We start from the raw sequence: 17,282 nt of genomic DNA, 5'->3' as shown, positions 1-17,282 counted from the left end.
TGCATGAGACATTTTTTAATGCTGGAAGAATATTAGGCTTTTTGAAGGCAGAGACTGTGTCTTATTTTTCCCTTTTTAATCCCCACACCCACACCCAATTATCATAATGTTTTGCACATAAATGGCATTCAGTAAATTCCTCCTGATTGATTTTAAAGTGTTCAAAGAAGCCCTATGATGTTCGGTTCATAGAAAACTGGATCTGCAAGCGTATGATTACACATTGCCTGAGTGATGATGAACAGCTGCTATTTATGAAGCAGAAGAGACAGAAAAAATGTTGAATGAATGAGAAATAGACTTCAACTGAAATGGGAAGGATTCAATTTAGCTTTTGAAACTCATTTCCTGATTTGAAGCTTGCATGCTACTAGAAGACAATACGAAGGGAGGCTGTTAAGTTTCTTTTCTTTATAAATAAATGATCTTTGAAAGTTTTTCCAAAAAAATGAACCCTTTATTTGAAGACTAAGGGTATTTCTGACTAGCATTTTCCATAGTCTAATGAGATAGATTTTTTTTTAAATAGGGTTTTTGAAAAAAGAGAGAGAGAAGCAAACTGTAGGAGACTCTTAATTATAGAGAACAAACTGGCTTGATGGAGGGTGTTGGGTGGGGGATGAGCTAAATGGGTGATGGGTATTAAGGAAGGCATTTGTGATGAGCACTGGGTGTTATTTATAAATTCTGCTCCTGCAGCCAAAATTACACTATATGTTAACTAATTAGAATTTAAACAAAAATTTGAAAGAAAAAACGGGATTTTTGGCATGTGGAGGATAATTTTATGGAAAAGTTGCAAAGATAGCACAGAGACTTCCTGTATACCCCTTACTCAGATTCCCTCATTGTTAACATTTTTATTACCATGGCACGTTCATCAAAAAAGTTATAAAGGGGGCGTCTGGGTGGCTCAGTGGGTTAAGCCTCTTCCTTCGGCTCAGGTCATGATCTCTGGGTCCTGGGATCAAGCCCCGCATAGGGCTCTCTGCTCAGTGGGGAGCCTGCTTCCTCCTCTCTCTGCCTGCCTCTCTGCCTACTTGTGATCTCTCTCTCTCTCTGTGAAATAAATAGTCTTAAAAAAAAAAAAAAAGGAATCCTCCTACCCTGAATGTGTCTTTCTCCTAAGTTTTCATCTACCCTCTTCCTTCCCACAGGGGAGGAAAGCCTTTCCCTCTACCCTCCCAGGTTTCTACTATATTTGAGTGCATCAAATATAGTAGAAAAGGTATACAAATTTATTAATTTTTCATATAACATGCACAGGGTCACCACAGGGAACAAAAAGTGAATACCCAAAACTGAGATTTGAGCTTATACCATCTCAGTAGGGGAAGGGGATGGGAGATGTATGTCACACAGGGGAGAGTAAATGAATTTTTTGGAAGATGAATAGGCCCTTACAATCAATGGGAGATCCGACGGTTCATAACAAAGTGTGTCTGGATGTGGTGTGACTTCTAGTCTCTTCTTCTGTGGTAAGAGTCAATCTTCTCTGATTGATGAAACTCCTGGAGAGGGGATTTATGACAGTTGCACTCTTTTTGGATGATCTGTCTTTAGGCAGTTAAGAGGAGTTCAGAGAAAGCCTTTTGTTCAAGTGACTTCAGCTCAAAATAACCAATATAACCCAAAAAGCATATTGTGGGTGGTACGTCCTTAAGCTCCTTCACCCCCATCTCTGCTCCTTGATTATAAATCGCCACTTGTCCTTGCTGCATTTTGGAGTTGAGCCCTATCTCTTTCCTATTGACAATAGTCTTTTATTGTTTCTTTGTTTTTGGTGGTTTTTTTTTTTTTTTTTTTTGGTAATGGTCTTGATACCTATTACTATAGTCCTAAATAAAGTTACTTACTATTTTAACAAGTGTCAAAAATTTTTTAACATTGGTAATAATAAGCATTAACTAATTTCCATTTATTCCTGTCTCATTAGAAAAAAAATTTAAATATTCCTTCAAGTTTTAATAAAATTCTTTAAAAACATTTTTGCTTTTTTACAGATAACATGCATGCTTAGAGGAATCTTCTTTCCATGTATGTCCTTTATTCAGATGTTGAACAACTGTCCTAATTTTATGACCAGAATTTGACTCCCATTTTCTAGCTCCCATAGATCCCAGACACACAGAGTAATATAGGTTGGAAATGCTTTAGTTAACTATCCTGTAATTGTAGAGCAAAATTTCACAATCTTCTTGATAGGAGAAGTTTGTCTCTGCACATGAATATATCATACTAAGTACATGTTACTTTCTCAGTGGCTGACTCCGTACCAGTCTCATCTCTTTCTCACTAACTGAGGAATGTCTGTCACATTAGAAGAGTTCAATAAATAACTGCAATTATTATTAAGACCTGAACTTTAATTTTTTTCAACTTCCTTATTTTTCCCGACTCTGCATTGCAGAGACCTCTTATTCTGCCCTTCCTTTGACTTACCTTCCTTTTTTTCATTCTCAACTGAGTTCTCTCCTGATTTCCAAAAGAAAAGTGACTTGCAATCTGCAGATAATGAAACTGATAGTCTCCCTCTTAAGGCATCATGCAGAAGTAATTCAAGTACACGTAATTTTATTGGATGGGGCGCTCTATCAGGTTATACATTGGATGAGGTCTAACTGAAAAAATTTGTTATCAAGTAGGTGTTGGAGAAATGTCAGGTCGCTTCCAATTTCCTCATTTTTACATAAGAGGACAATGAAGCCCAGGAAGTAGTCATAACTAAGATCTACAAAGAGGGGATGAGGGCCTGGCTTTTATTTCTTGTCATGGTTCTCCTTTTCCTGCTTACTATGGGACTTATGAACCATCTAACAAACCTACAAGGTTCACCAGTATTACTTGACACCTGTCAAGCGCACAGGTATAGTTAACAGAAACAAGTATTTTGGTGAAGTCTAAGTTTTGTTTGCCTTTCCCTAAAATTTTATTGTATCTGGTATGTCCCCAAATCCTGTCCGTTGTTTAAGCCTCACATTCTTATACAAAGTTGGAGCTAACCACTGATTTTTAGGCCATGACATTGTTCAGCGCCGTGACAATGTTTTTAACAGTTAAAACGAGCACTTTGGGCCGCAACTCATTGGAGTCTAGAATGCTAACTGCAGGATATTCCTATATTAAATGATACTCAATATTGGCACAACGGGGTGAGAATAATCATTGATTGAAATAAATATTCACCATATTAAATACCCATCACAAATTTAGAACGCGTCCAAACGCTATGACTCGGTGGTGCTTTGAAATCCATCCCGGGCTACGGAAACCCGGTGGAAGACTACCTGGTTCAGCAAACAAGATTTCGAAGAGGAGGGGCACGGGGAGGCGGGTCTGGACGACCCAGCGCGAGAATACGCCCCAGCGCATGCGCACGTCTTAACTGGCAACTTCCATTTCCTAGATGGGGGAGGCAAGTGAGAGGCACTCTACAGTTTTCGAACGCCTATTCACAACGAAACACTAGATCTTCAGCAGTTCCAATGATTAATGTGAGGGTTTTGTTCTCCGAGTTCAAGATTAAGGACACTTGGCATACGTCGCTAAAGCAAGAGGTGACTTCTCGTATCTTCCCCCATCCCCTGGAACATCGGTGGTCTAGTCCATTCCACAGACTTTCGAGTCCTTGCAGCGGGTCGGGGATCGAAGGATTGGGCCGATTGCGGCTGAAACGTCTTTGGAAGGTGGAAGGGGGTGAGGGGGCATCCCTTTGAGTTCCGCCTCTTCTTTATCGAGACGGCAGTAGGGAAAGGGGACGTGCGAAATACTGCTCTTGATAGCTAACGGATCTCACCTCTCCGTGCAAACTGCCGGGAGGGCGGCGGGAAAAGGGCAAGACGGGAGCAGGGAAAGGGAAAGAGCCAGGAAGCTGCGCGGGAGGGCGCGCACGCGCGCCCCTTTTTCAGCAGTGTGGCGGGGTCGCACGCACGCCCGCCTCGGCGGCTGGGCGCGGTTTGCGACAGTGGGGGGAGCGGTGGAGGTGGCGGCGGCAGCGGCAACTTTGCGGCAGGCTCCGGCCGGGCTTGCTTGACGGCGGTGTGGCGGAGGCCCCGCCCTAGGCGGCAGGAACCTGGAGGGAGGCGGAGGAATATGTCCGAGAGGGAAGTGTCGACAGCGCCGGCGGGAACAGACATGCCTGCGGCCAAGAAGCAGAAGCTGAGTAGCGACGAGAACAGCAATCCGGACCTCTCTGGAGACGAGAATGTGAGTGCAGCCCAGAGCAGTGCGGACGGGACTCTGGAATGAAAGTTTTAAATTCTTTTTAAACTCGGCGTGGGGGCGGGCGGGCTGCTGTGGGGGGGAGGGAGAGGTGTCACCCTCAGGAAAACGCGGGCGTGGAGGAGAAAATCGAACTTGTCTCTATGGGAATTTTGAGCAGGGGCCGAGAGCAAGTAGAAACTTGGCGAAGGAGAGTGGTTTTAGAGAGAGCGTGGTAGGCGGAGGGGTTGAAGGGGTCCGCTGTGAGATCCTTTTGCGTGGTTGGGCCTTTGGGAGATTTGGGGGAGAGTGCGGATCTGAGATTCCAGTAGTTTAAAAGGCAAGTTAGAAGTTTTTCTGAGAAAGTTGGAAGGAGGAGCCAGCGTGAGGTAGCGACTCTTAAGAAATTTAGGGTTTGGATCACTTTTCGACCCTTACAGACTCTTCAGGATGGAAAGAGCAGTTAGATCTTCGACTTAGGGGGTTTGGGTGACTCTTCCAAAGGTGGGATTTTATGTCTGCTCCTGTCCTGCGGGTGGAGTTGGGGTATGCCTGACAGTCGGCTTTTCTTCCCGAGGAGCTGAATTGAAGAGGGTCGTCTTATGAGTCGGAGGGGGAAACCACCTTTGATGTAGTAAGAGTCGGTTACTATTTTTAAAGTTTTTACTAAAATGAGGGGGATGACTTAGAAGATTTAAGCAACAGGGGTAAAGACGATGTCTTTAGGGGTGGGTTCGTGGCTTTGCAAATGTAAGGCTTTTGGAATCAGATATTTTTTTAAAAATACTCTGAAATAGATCTCGGTAATCATCTAGTGTTTAGGTAAGTTGCCAGTAATAAGTGAAGTGACGTTAATTTTCAGTTTTAAGTTTATATCGAATAAGGTCAGCGAAGTGTTTTGGCAATTCACTCACAGTTATCCAAATGTGAACCTCCTGTGATACCTGAATATATTTTAAAAATCTTTATAAAGTGTTGTTGGAGGGTGATGTCAGTTTTTCATTTTCGCAGTTGGGCTAGTTTTAGGAGTAAATGCTATCTTACACACCCAGTTACTAAATTCTACATCATTACTTCACTAACAAGCATATATATAGAATGGTGTCATAATAAAAATTTTCACTGAAGAGATGGGAAAGAATTTTTGTAGACAGAAGAAAAGATATTCGGGGGTTTGTCAGTTTTGGGGATTTGGATTTGAAGTTTCTGGAAAGTTTAGGTGTTGAACGTTACTTTAAACCTTTTTCCAGGGGCTCTGGGTGACTCAGTGGGTTAAGCCTCTGCCCTCAGGGCATGATCTCAGGGTCCTGGGAGCTAGTGCTGCAGGGCTCCCTCCTCAGATTCCTTAATTTCTTAGAAATGGGGATTAATAATGGTATTTACTTCAAATAGTATTTGTGAGGACTAAATGAAATAATACAGGTAAAGGGCTTAAAAGAGTCTCTGCCCCAGAAATACTATACAAGAGTTATTTATGCTATCTGAAGAGAAATTACTGTGAAGACTTCCGCTTCTGGCCCCAGCACATACTAAATAAATAATCAAGCAGAAATGTAATGAACATGTCAATCATCTGTTTAGACTGAGGAAGATTTCAGGGGACCAAATAAATGGAAAGCCTTTCTGGTAGACCCTTAAGGAGGATATATTCTTTGCATTCTGAAGCTACTGAGAACAGTAGATGAAGCCTTTATTTTGGTTCCCTCATTTATATAGAGACTTTAAGCCTTTTTAGTGCCTTGACCACCTCATTGAATCTTGGGTAGCCTTCTCAGAGCAACATTTTTATTTTATTTTTTTATTTTTATTTTTATTTTTTTAAGATTTTATTTATTTAACAGACAGAGATCACAAGTAGGCAGAGAGGCAGACAGAGAGAGAGAGGAGGAAGCAGGTTCCCTGCTGAGCATAGAGCCCGATGTGGGGCTCGATCCCAGGACCCTGGGATATGACCTGAGCCGAAGGCAGAGGCTTTAACCCACTGAGCCACCCAGGCGCCCCCAGAACAACATTTTTAAATTTATAAAATATAATGTATAAAGTTACAAACAAAAAAATTATGAAATATGTTATAAACATTTCTCAAAACAAACTTTTTAAGATTTGTTTTAATAGAGTGCTTTAATAATAAAATAGTCAAGTGCTAATTTGTACATCCAGCATGGGCCTCAAACTCAAAGCCTGGAGATAAAAAGTTCTATGTTTCTCAGACCCAGCCAGCCAGTGCTTCTCTATTAGCACATTAAGTAGCTAGATCTAGGAGGGGGTCTGGTAGTAATGATGGACATAAAGCAGTTTTTTGAGATCTGCAACTAATAGAATATATGAAAATATTTGATTTCCGTGATGACAAAGTGACAGCTACAGTAGTAGTCTCATGTATTCTACCTTTATTTAACAGAAGGAAGTGCTAAATTTCAGTTAAAGATGGTGAAAATTAAGTGGGTTTGTGTGGCCATTTAAATTCACAGGCCCTCAGAATTCCACCCAAAGACCCCAGATCCAGGACTTAGGTTAGAAGGAAGCAGTAAGGAAAGATAGTAGAGAACTCTAGGAAAATGAGTTCAGAGAAAGCTAAACGGGCAGTGTGGTCTTTACTCTTGAGGGAACTGAGTAGTGATGAGAAGGCCAAAAGCAAGTGAGGAAAGAACGTGGTGTTTGAGTTGGGAATTAAGATAATCTGAGGAGTTACTACTATGTATATGAATCAAAGAATTGAAAGGACATATTTTAAGTTTTTTGTATGTGTATATGCCATTTTATTGAATTTTTAAAAGGTCTCATGACTTGCAGAGTATGTAGCTTCTTGAAGAGTATTAATGGTTGCCTAGTAGAGGGCTGAATCTGAAGACTTAAACTTTGCTTAAGTAACCCATGGCAAGATTAAGGGACAAATTACTCTCCCTGTTTGCTTGTTTGGCCAATGAAGATGGTAGTGCCATTTCATCATTCTGTACCTTGAGAAGGGGCCATGGTGGAAGTCAGCCTGTACACAGATACTCAGCAAAGGTTTGATTTTAATTTAAAGATAAAGTTAAAGCGTTGTGACGGCATTGCATTTCCATTTGATTCTTTTGTGATTTTCCTTTGGAGGAGATGGGTAAGTGGTCAGAGTTAAAAAACAAAACAGTGTTTTTTGTGTTTTCTTGATTAGCAATTGAATTTTGTGCCAGGAAGTAAAGAAGCTGGTGAATAAATGTCAGTTTCATTATTTTACTTCTCTAGTGTTAAAGGACAGTTTTCAGAAAAAGGTAAGTAAAACATGTTAAATTTTTATTTTACACTCATATGAGGGAACGGGGCATGTGTGAGTCAAACAATATACATTTATACATTAAAGGAATGTAGAGGTGAAATTGCAGATGGAGACCAAAGTTTTTTCCACTGTGGAAGGGAAGACATTTTAAACCTCTACCTTTGGAGACAGAATTTACACAACTGTCAGTTACTCACAGTATAACAAGAGTTATAAAATTGTTCAAAGGCAGTGAAGAAGGCTTGAATCTGTAATGTGGAAAGGTGTGCATAAAATAGTACATAGTTTTCCACTGAAAGATGGTTAATTTTCTACACTGGGTATTAACTGTGAAACTGTGAAGAGGGCAAGAAAGAGAGATATAAACCATGATTTCAGCCTAGGAACTGAACTTTTAGAATTTCACATTTTCAAATGTCTGATTATATTTACATTAAAATTACAGTTCAGATATTGAGCACCTATTGTATATTATTTATCTGGTTTTTTCATCCTAATTGATAATATTGGAGAATAACAATTGTAGTTTTTTAAAAGGTAGGAACCATTTGAAATTTTGAAAATCACCCCAAGAACAGTTGTGTAATACCACACTGTTTTTAGGTGAATTTGTATGAATTTTTTTATATGCTTTTTGACACGCCAGTTAATTTTTTTACCTTCTGTAAACATAAAACTAGGAAGCAGTCATTTAGAAATAGCCCCTAAGGCTGTGTTTCCTAGACTTGTTCTAATAGATATTAACAGGCATTCCACTAAGAAAGCCTTCCTCTGGAATGAATTTAGGAACTATTGCCCTAAGGCGGTAAGTTTAAATAAATCTCTTTATTCCAGAGAACACATTGGAATATGTAATCAAAGGAGGTAGTTAAATCTTAGATTAAAGGGCCAAGAATGTATCCTGTGAACTGGAGAAAGGGTATAAATTAAGTGAATTTTCATGGTTTCCTGCAGTCGTTTCTACATTTGAAAGGATTTTACTTTAATTATGGAGAGTTTCTGGAATTCTATATAGGTATCATTATTACATAAGAGCTGTGAGGCAAATGTCACTTGTAAATAGCACAGAATATGTAGGATTTTTAAAAAATTCTAAGTTGTTTGTATTCTAATTAAGCAGAGTTTGAACAGTAACAGGATACATCTAAAATAAGAGGCACCAGCATTCCGTCATCCTAAGAGGCCCATTAACCGCTGTACTCCAAGTTGAGCAGCTGTCAAATGAATTACGAAGACATGTAGTTCAGTCAGATTTAGGAGTCACAGCTTTGGTTTGAATCCCAGCAGTCCTAAGTAGCAAGAGACCACTTAACGCTCTCTAAATAACACTTCCTTATCTAACAGTACCTTCTGTGAAGAGCTGTAAAGATGAAATAAGCCAGTGTGCTAAGGTGGCTGGCATAGACCAAGTCTTTGTTATTAGAGGCAATATTATTCTTGTCAGTATTCTGATTAGCTTTTTTTACTATATTGTTGCTGAAATAACACAAGTCCACAAATCTTAATGTTTAGCTGGTTTGCTTTTTATCCTGTTTGGAGACAGGAATATATTTTTCCATTTCTTGCAGAATTTATTAATCACTACTTTAAGGTCAGTCAGCAGCTACCCAGCACAAAGTCATTTTCTGCTACGTACAGTGTTTTGTTTCATGGAATTTTTCCTGATTTATTGCTTACAGGACGATGCGGTCAGTATAGAAAGTGGCACAAACACTGAACGCCCTGATACACCTACAAATACACCAAATGCTCCTGGAAGGAAAAGTTGGGGGAAGGGAAAATGGAAGTCCAAGAAATGCAAATATTCTTTCAAGTGTGTAAATAGTCTCAAGGTATGTGCAGAAAGATCCTGTGGGCTGAATGCCAGGCTTCAGAATTATTTCTCAGTGGTAAACATTTTATGCTTAGATATTTTGTCACATTTAAAATACTTTAAAATTAGAGTACTTTGAAAGTTGTTTTGTAGCATACACTAATTTCAGTGGGTAATGCCTAGTACTACAGACTAGGTTTTCTTTATTATCTGCATTCAGAAAAAAAGATTTGGGATATGTTATTCTTCCTATTTTTTTTTTTTTTATATTTTATTTATTTATCAGAGAGAGGGGGGAGAGAGCGAGCACAGGCAGGCAGAATGGCAGGCAGAGGCAGAGGGAGAAGCAGGCTCCCTGCTGAGCAAGGAGCCGGACGTGGGACTCGATCCCAGGACACTGGGATCATGACCTGAGCCGAAGGCAGCTGCTTAACCAACTGAGCCACCCAGGCGTCCCTTCTTCCTATTTTGATAAAACTTTAAAAACAAAGCCACTGGGCGCCTGGGTGGCTCAGTGGGTTAAGCCGCTGCCTTCGGCTCAGGTCATGATCTCAGGGTCCTGGGATCGAGTCCCGCATGGGGCTGTCTGTACAGCAGGGAGCCTGCTTCCCTCTCTCTCTCTCTTTGTCTGCCTCTCCATCTACTTGTGATTTCTCTCTGTCAAATAAATAAATAAAATCTTTTAAAAAAAAAAAAAAAAACAAAGCCACTTCCTGATACCTCTTCATAATAAGAACTGAATGTGACCCATTAACTTTCAGTCAGCATAAATTGAAACAGATGTCCTTGTGCAGTTTTTAAATATTTAATCCTTATCATTTGTGTTACTTGAAATTGTTTTCAAAGGAAAAGGTATACATTAACATTTTCTTACTATTCAGTATTTGGGGAAGGCAAGGTTTTGGAGTTACTTAAATTACTGCTTCCTCAATAGCATTTTTATTTTAAGAAGGATTAGTGATATTCAAAATGTTTTCCTTTACATATTATGTATTTTCTGTTTTTTAATTTGGGAGTATTTTTCTTAAACTGAGCAAAAGTATGGATTGCATTATTTTATGCATATGTAAGTTAGAATCTTTTATAAGTATCTGAATATACTTTTAGGTAAAGTATTCAGAAAGCATTAGAAGCTCTGGCTGTATGGAAATATTTTCCTGTCTGTGTAGCAAAATACATTGCTCAGTGTGCCAAATTAAATTCTCTTAAAAGGAGGGAAATTAATCTTAGTATATTTTAAAAAAAAAAAAGCAAAGTGTCCATTATAGTTTTGTGTTAATATTTAGTTATTTTCACCTGTTTTTTAGGTAATATACTTGGGAGGTGTTGGTTTTAACTGTTTAAATAATTTGATTAAGTATTTCAGAATCCTAAAGCTATGGCTTTTCAAAGGATAAAAAATGAAAGTTTTACACTTTAAAAGTGAATATGAAAGTTAATGTTCAGTGTCAGGAGATTGCCAGTAAAATTCTAAGGCTGAAAAATAACTTTGAATAAAGTGAATACTGTTGACCCTTGAACAACTTGAAGGTGCCACCACCCCCACTCCTGTGCGCTGAAAATCCAAGTTTAACTTTTGATTCCCCCAGAATCTAACTACTAATAACCTCCTGTTGATCAGAAGTCAGTAACATACCTTACCAATAACATAAAGTCGATTAACACATGTTTTGTGTGTTGTATATATTATGTAATGCATTCTTACACTAAAGTAAGGTAGAGCAAAGAAAATGTTAAGAAAATACTTCTTTGGGACGCCTGGGTGGCTCAGTGGGTTAAGCCTCTGCCTTCCGCTCAGGTCATGATCCTAGGGTCCTGGGATCCAGCCCCTCATCAGGCTTTCTGCTCGGTGGGGAGCCTGCTCACCCCCGCCCCCGCCACCCGGCTCTGCCTGCCTCTGCCTACTTGTGATCTCTGTCTGTCAAATAAATAAATCTTTTAAAATATATATATATAATATGTGTATAAATATATGTGTGTGTGTGTATATATATATATATATATATATATATATATATATATAAAGAAAATACATCTGCAGGGGCACCTGGGTGGCTCAGTCAGGTAAGCATCTGCCCTCAGCTCAGGTTGTGATCCCAGGGTCTGCTTAGCAGGGAACCTGGTCTCTCTCTCCCTCTGCCTATCCCTCTGCCTACTTACACTCACTCTCTGTCAAATAAATAAATAAATAAAATCTTTAAAAAGAAAAGAAAAGAAAGGTATCCAAAAAATCCATGCTTAATTGGACCTGTGCAGTTCCAACCTGTCGTTCAAGGGTCACCTGTACTTGTTTTTTATGCACCTCATTATAGCATCCTGGTAACTGGCCTTATAGTCCTTTGCCTTCCTTGGTCCCCAGTGCTCAGGTATTCTTGTTCATTATAAAACTTCTTGGGATTTTTTTTTTTTTTTTAAGGACCCAAATTCAAGATTATTTGAAATTGTTTCTATAGGAGTAATAGAAAGCGGAGATTTGCATGGAGTATGATATGGTTCACTTTACAAAGGAAAAATTAAACCTAATAAAGTTTAGTGAGTGTTAAAGAAGCTTTACTAATTCTTGGTGTATTTGTTCTTTTCATATTTGAGAAACATAAATTATGTACTTATGTCCCAAGAGATTAAATGCAGCTGTAACAATTATCCAGTTTAATTTTGAATCAGAAGAATCAGTGATTCTTCTTCTTTTTTTTTTTTTTTAAAGATTTTATTTTTATTTATTTGACAGAGATCACAAGTAGGCACAGAGGCAGGCAGAGAAAGAGAGAGAGAGAGGAGGAAGCAGGCTCCCTGCTGAGCAGAAAGCCCGATGCGGGGCTCTATCCCAGAACCCTGGGATCATGATCTGAGCCGAAGACAGAAGCTTTAACCCGCTGAGCCACCCAGGCGCCCCGAATCTGTGATTCTTCTTAAACCAGTGATTTGGTTTCAGAAAGTAGGAGGCAAATATCAGAGAGTTTTCATAGATGAGAACTTGTTATCTGAGCTCTGATTTTTTTTTTTAAAGGTTTATTTTTTTTATTTATTTATTTATTTATTTATTTATTTATTTGACACAGAGAGAGAGAGATCACAAGCAGGCAGAGAGAGAGGGGGACGCAGACTCCCCGCTGGGCAGAGAGCCTGACGTGGGGCATGATCCCAGGACCCTGAGATCATGACCTGAGCCGAAGGCAGTGGCTTAACCCACTGAGCCACCCAGGCACCCCCTGACCTCTGATTTAAATAGTGGTCTACATTTGGGGAAAAAAAGTTATAAGGGGAAATGGTGGATTCACCATTCGTTTGTTTCTAAATTATAGTAACTTTTCTGTTTTACTATTATTTTGCAGGAAGATCATAATCAACCATTGTTTGGAGTACAATTTAACTGGCACAGTAAAGAAGGAGATCCATTAGTGTTTGCAACTGTAGGAAGCAACAGAGTGAGTGTTCAGGGATCTGTTTGGCATTTGGCTTGGCTGTTTGACTCTGGTGTTACTATAGTATTGAAGTGTAATGATTTTGAAGTAAATTTGGCATAGCTAGTTTAACAATAATCCTTACGTAATATTCTAGATATAGTCACAAAACTAAAGTTTTCAAAACCTAGTATTCACTACTGAAAATACAGCTTTCATATATTACTCTCAGCTCTCAGAGTTCATATATTACTATCAGTTGTTTCTGTTTATATTTTGTCCTTGTTAATATTATTTTGTGTGTGACTGAAAGAATTGACTCCTGTTTTTGGAAGCAGTTTTAATAGTTCTGTATCATGCAAATTAGGATATAAAGTCTGTAGTTTCTTAACAATAATAAACTTACTTAGTGGCTCTCTGTAAATGCAAAGGATAAATCCAGTGGCTTTATATATTAGTTATTGAAAGTACTTTAACTATTTGCCATAAACATCTGTTAGATTTGTTTTTATTTAAGGAAGCCAAAAGTATCTTGAGCTGAGAGAAGTGTAGGGAAGAAGCATGTTGGCATATTTTAACATCAGCCATTATTTAACTTTTTAGTTAAACCGGGGGCTGACTTGGTGGACTGCAAAGACTTACTATTCTTTTCAGTTCTAAATAAATGGAGAACAGGAAGAGTCCTTAGTGCTTTCCAGGGACTGCTTTGGAATTAGTTATTAAATTGAAATCACCTCAGGGAAAAATTGTCCTCTTACTAAGTTTACATTAGCTAACATTCTGGTTATCCATTAATACTGTACTAGGAGTTATGAAGAACAACATAGAAATTTATTGTTGTATTTGGGGGAAAATAAAAAACGGAGGCAATTGACTAATTAGATACAGGTTGGCAACAAATACAAGTCACTTCCTCTGCTTTTAACCTAAGAGGTGAAGAGGAGTGAATCTGAGAGATGGTACGTAAGTTGCTACTTTGAGTGAAATAAAATTTTATGCTTCTTTAGTAGTTGTACTAAGTTTCTTAGGCAATAAAAGCATGTGGTTTTAATGCATACTGTTTTCTGTATTTGTTTTTTGTTTCTCAGTATTGGTATTCTGTTCTCAAACAAAGTTAACTTGGTAATAAGGGAGTTGTCAACTCAGTATTTTTCCAATGTCAGCATATTTCCAGGCTTTTTTCCTGCAAGTTCGAGAATCATAACAAGCAGACATGCATCCATTCTGGGCTAGATCCTCTCTATTTCTGTTTTCTAAAAAGTAAAATTTGGTTTTAGGTAATTTCCTATAAAACTTCTTTTAAGGAAGGTTTCATTACATTTAAGGCTCTGGCGCTTTTACTAGGTCACTGAAATCCTGAAAATTTGAAACTTGGCTACTGCAGTTGGTAACATGGCTTTTCTTGGTGTTCAGCCAAATGTGGCTTGTGACATGTAGCCTGCTTATAGTTGTCTGGTTACTGAATTCTTCGGAAAAAAAAAATTCGTGGGGAAAGATAACAGGCTCAAGAAAAGATCAGGTTATTTTTTCCTAGTTGGGAACATAGTGCATTAATTACTTTGAATCTACTTTTAAGACGTTACTATAAACCAAAGATTATACTTCACTACCTTGGCCATGATAATACCGGAATAGTTACAATTTGTGCTTCAGTGTGTTTATTTAAATGTTCAGGCATTGTAATAAAAAGTATCCCTAGTTTCATTAAAAATGACATGGAAGGGCATTACATAGTTCATTGAATTGTAAAAAGTTCTGCTTTTTAGGAAAAATTATCTTCTTGAACATAACCTGTTTTAGCAGTCATAAGGGATATTTTTAAACTATTGTAGCGATTTTATTAATTTAATAGTGATAGTTTATAGTATCTTTATGGAGTTCTTAGATACTTCTATTAAAATTAACAAGTAATTGCTAACATGACTATAAGCTCTAAAAAAAGAAAGAAATCTATTAAAGTTTAATTTTACATAGTGTATATATTAACTTAAGAATATATGGCAAATAAAAAGGACCACCATATATCAGAAAGTTAATATTTAATGAGCTGTGTCCATGAGAAAAACATTATTTAGGCAAGTTATAAGCTTTCTTACATGTAATTAATATGTAAATATTCTTAAACTACCCAAAGACTTTAAGAGCTTAATTAAAAAATGATAAATTACAACTTTACTTTGAGGTGTTCAGATGTATTCACTTTGAAGAGTTGGGCAATTACATGAATGAGATCTAAAATTAAAACATTGGAATTAGAAACCATTATTATTACTACAATATTTAATATACTCAGGAAGTTATCTAATACATTAGGCTTTATAATGCTTCCTTAAGTTTAAAGAAGCTATTTTAAAACAGTTTCTGTAGTATCTTTAAGACACATTTGTAACTAAAATATGTTGCATAGGTGAAAAGAATGTGGTTTCTGTGTTTGAGATTAAATTTACTATATTTTTGTTTTTATTAGGTTACCTTATATGAATGTCACTCACAAGGAGAAATCCGGTTGTTGCAATCTTATGTGGATGCTGATGTATCCTTTCTTGAGTTTTTAATATCTTTGCTAAACAAATTGACTTTCAATAAGTACACCAAAACTTTTCTAAATTAATTAGTTCCCTTAAGCTATACTGTCCTTTATGCAGTGCTCTTCCTTTATTATCTCCCAAGAGATTCCTCGTATCTAGTTTATTTAATTTTCCTGATCCTAGAAATGCATTGTAAGGTGGATATGAGAGAGTGGGGAGAAGTGGCTAGAGATGAGCATTGGAAATCTAGTAATAGAAATGTTAGCAAAGAGTAGCTACAACCTCCTGTTTCTTTGACCTTGCTTAGAATTTTATCACTTGAGGGTAGTTAATATTAGTGAGCTGGGGTTGATCAGAAGCTATGACTGGCAGTCATACCAAGTATTTGAGCAACAAAGCTTATAGGGGAACAGTAAACAACTACAGTTTGTTTAGGAAATAAAATATTGCAAAACATGAACACATAAAGAAAAAGAAAGGCTTAAAAGGCCAGAAGGTTTAGACAAAGGTTGGTGATACGGTGTTTCTTTCAGATCATTTCAAAAACCTAGCAAAAAAGAAAAGGCAAGTCTTCAGTAGTTTATGGAAAGAAGTGACCTGTAGCCTTACTGGGCAAGTCTCACAGGACAAGGTGGAAAACTCATAGTTAACGCTATTCAGACTGAATAGACATGCATAGTCAGACATATTGGGATCAAAGAAGGGTCAGCAATTTATAGCCTGTGGGCCTAGCCACCTGTTGTTGTAAATAGTTTTACTGGGACACAACTATACCCATTTGTTTACATTGTCTACTATGGTTGCTTTCGAATGACAGAGTTGAATAATTATGCATGGAAATAGAAACCAAAATGGAGTGGAAGAATTGGTTTGACCATTTGGTTTAGATTGTAGACCTAAAATGGTCACTGTTTAAATATGGTAATATAAGAAGAAATAAGAACTTCTGTGTCAGAAACTTTAGCACTTCTTTAGAGGTTTCCGTGTAGTATATACCATAATCATTGATGTGTTTACTTTTCAAAAACAAATTACAATTCTTAACTGGCATTTCTTAGGCTGATGAAAATTTTTACACTTGTGCATGGACATATGATAGCAATACAAGCCATCCTTTGCTGGCTGTGGCTGGATCTAGAGGCATAATTAGGATAATTAATCCCATAACAATGCAGTGCATAAAGGTGGGTTTTTGGTTAAATTGTAGATCTGCCCTTTTTGAATACACACTTGTGAAAACTTGTCATTTTTAACTTAAAACCAGTAGAATCAATATCTGTACAGTTTCTAATTTGATTTGCACTTGGCTTTTTGCTTCCTTTAGACTGGTCTTTGAGACCTTTGTCACATATGATAATACAAATTCTGGAATAAGCGGGAAGTTTTTATTTGCAATTTTTAAAAAATAATTTCCCTCCTCCAATGCCTTATTCTGAGATGTTCTAAATGAACTATAGGGAAAGAGTGAGTACTTTTTCTAAACATCCTAATTAGGGATATAGAGTCAAGGACTTGTAAAGAACGGAAATGTAAAGCCTGGGAATTTGATACTAAGTTTTGCAAATTACTTTAATCAGAAGTTTTTAACCCTGGGGCACATTAGAATCATCTAAGGATATTTTAAATCCTTCCTTGGGTCTCAGCTGATCCAGTCAAATCAAAATACCTGCAGATAGGACTTGAGCATTTTTTTTTCCCTTCAATTTTGTTGGGTGATTTTAAATGCAGCCAGGGTTGGGAACCACTAATTTAAGTGAAACTGTTTTTCCATTCTTTAACGATTAATGAAATAATTTATTGATTTTTAATATGAAAGTTGAATGTTCTAAATTTATTGTAGCATTATGTTGGCCATGGAAATGCAATCAATGAACTGAAATTCCACCCAAGAGATCCAAATCTTCTCCTGTCAGTAAGTAAAGGTAAGAGAAGCAAATGTTTCTTTATTTCTGTTTATTTGGGAATGATTTTATTTTTTAAAGGACAAAGAGTCCTAAGTTATTAAAAAAGCCAAATTTAAAAAGAATTTATAAAGTATGTTTTTAGTAGAAAAATCTCAGGCTACAGTAGCATCTCTAGACGAA

General features: G+C 37.5%; 1 protein-coding gene across 2 annotated transcripts in view; it reads left to right on the top strand.

The window, feature by feature from the left end:
- Window positions 1-3,410: 3,410 nt before the first annotated feature.
- EED (embryonic ectoderm development) overlaps window positions 3,411-17,282 on the top strand; it is a 30,606-nt gene continuing 16,734 nt past the window's right edge. Inside the window, exons 1-6 of one of the 2 annotated variants that reach the window (XM_032357207.1) lie at window positions 3,411-4,206; window positions 9,136-9,288; window positions 12,602-12,694; window positions 15,138-15,203; window positions 16,257-16,382; window positions 17,039-17,120. In XM_032357207.1, the coding sequence (XP_032213098.1) occupies window positions 4,093-4,206; window positions 9,136-9,288; window positions 12,602-12,694; window positions 15,138-15,203; window positions 16,257-16,382; window positions 17,039-17,120 (634 nt within the window). In that variant the 5' untranslated portion in view covers window positions 3,411-4,092. The remainder of the gene's footprint in view (window positions 4,207-9,135; window positions 9,289-12,601; window positions 12,695-15,137; window positions 15,204-16,256; window positions 16,383-17,038; window positions 17,121-17,282) is intronic. The other variant, XM_032357208.1, reaches the window with a different exon arrangement.

The sequence above is a fragment of the Mustela erminea genome, chromosome 9 (assembly GCF_009829155.1).
Source record: "Mustela erminea isolate mMusErm1 chromosome 9, mMusErm1.Pri, whole genome shotgun sequence".
Taxonomy (NCBI): domain Eukaryota; kingdom Metazoa; phylum Chordata; class Mammalia; order Carnivora; family Mustelidae; genus Mustela; species Mustela erminea.
Note: the sequence above shows the minus strand (reverse complement) of the source record. Positions and strands in the feature narration are given on the sequence as shown.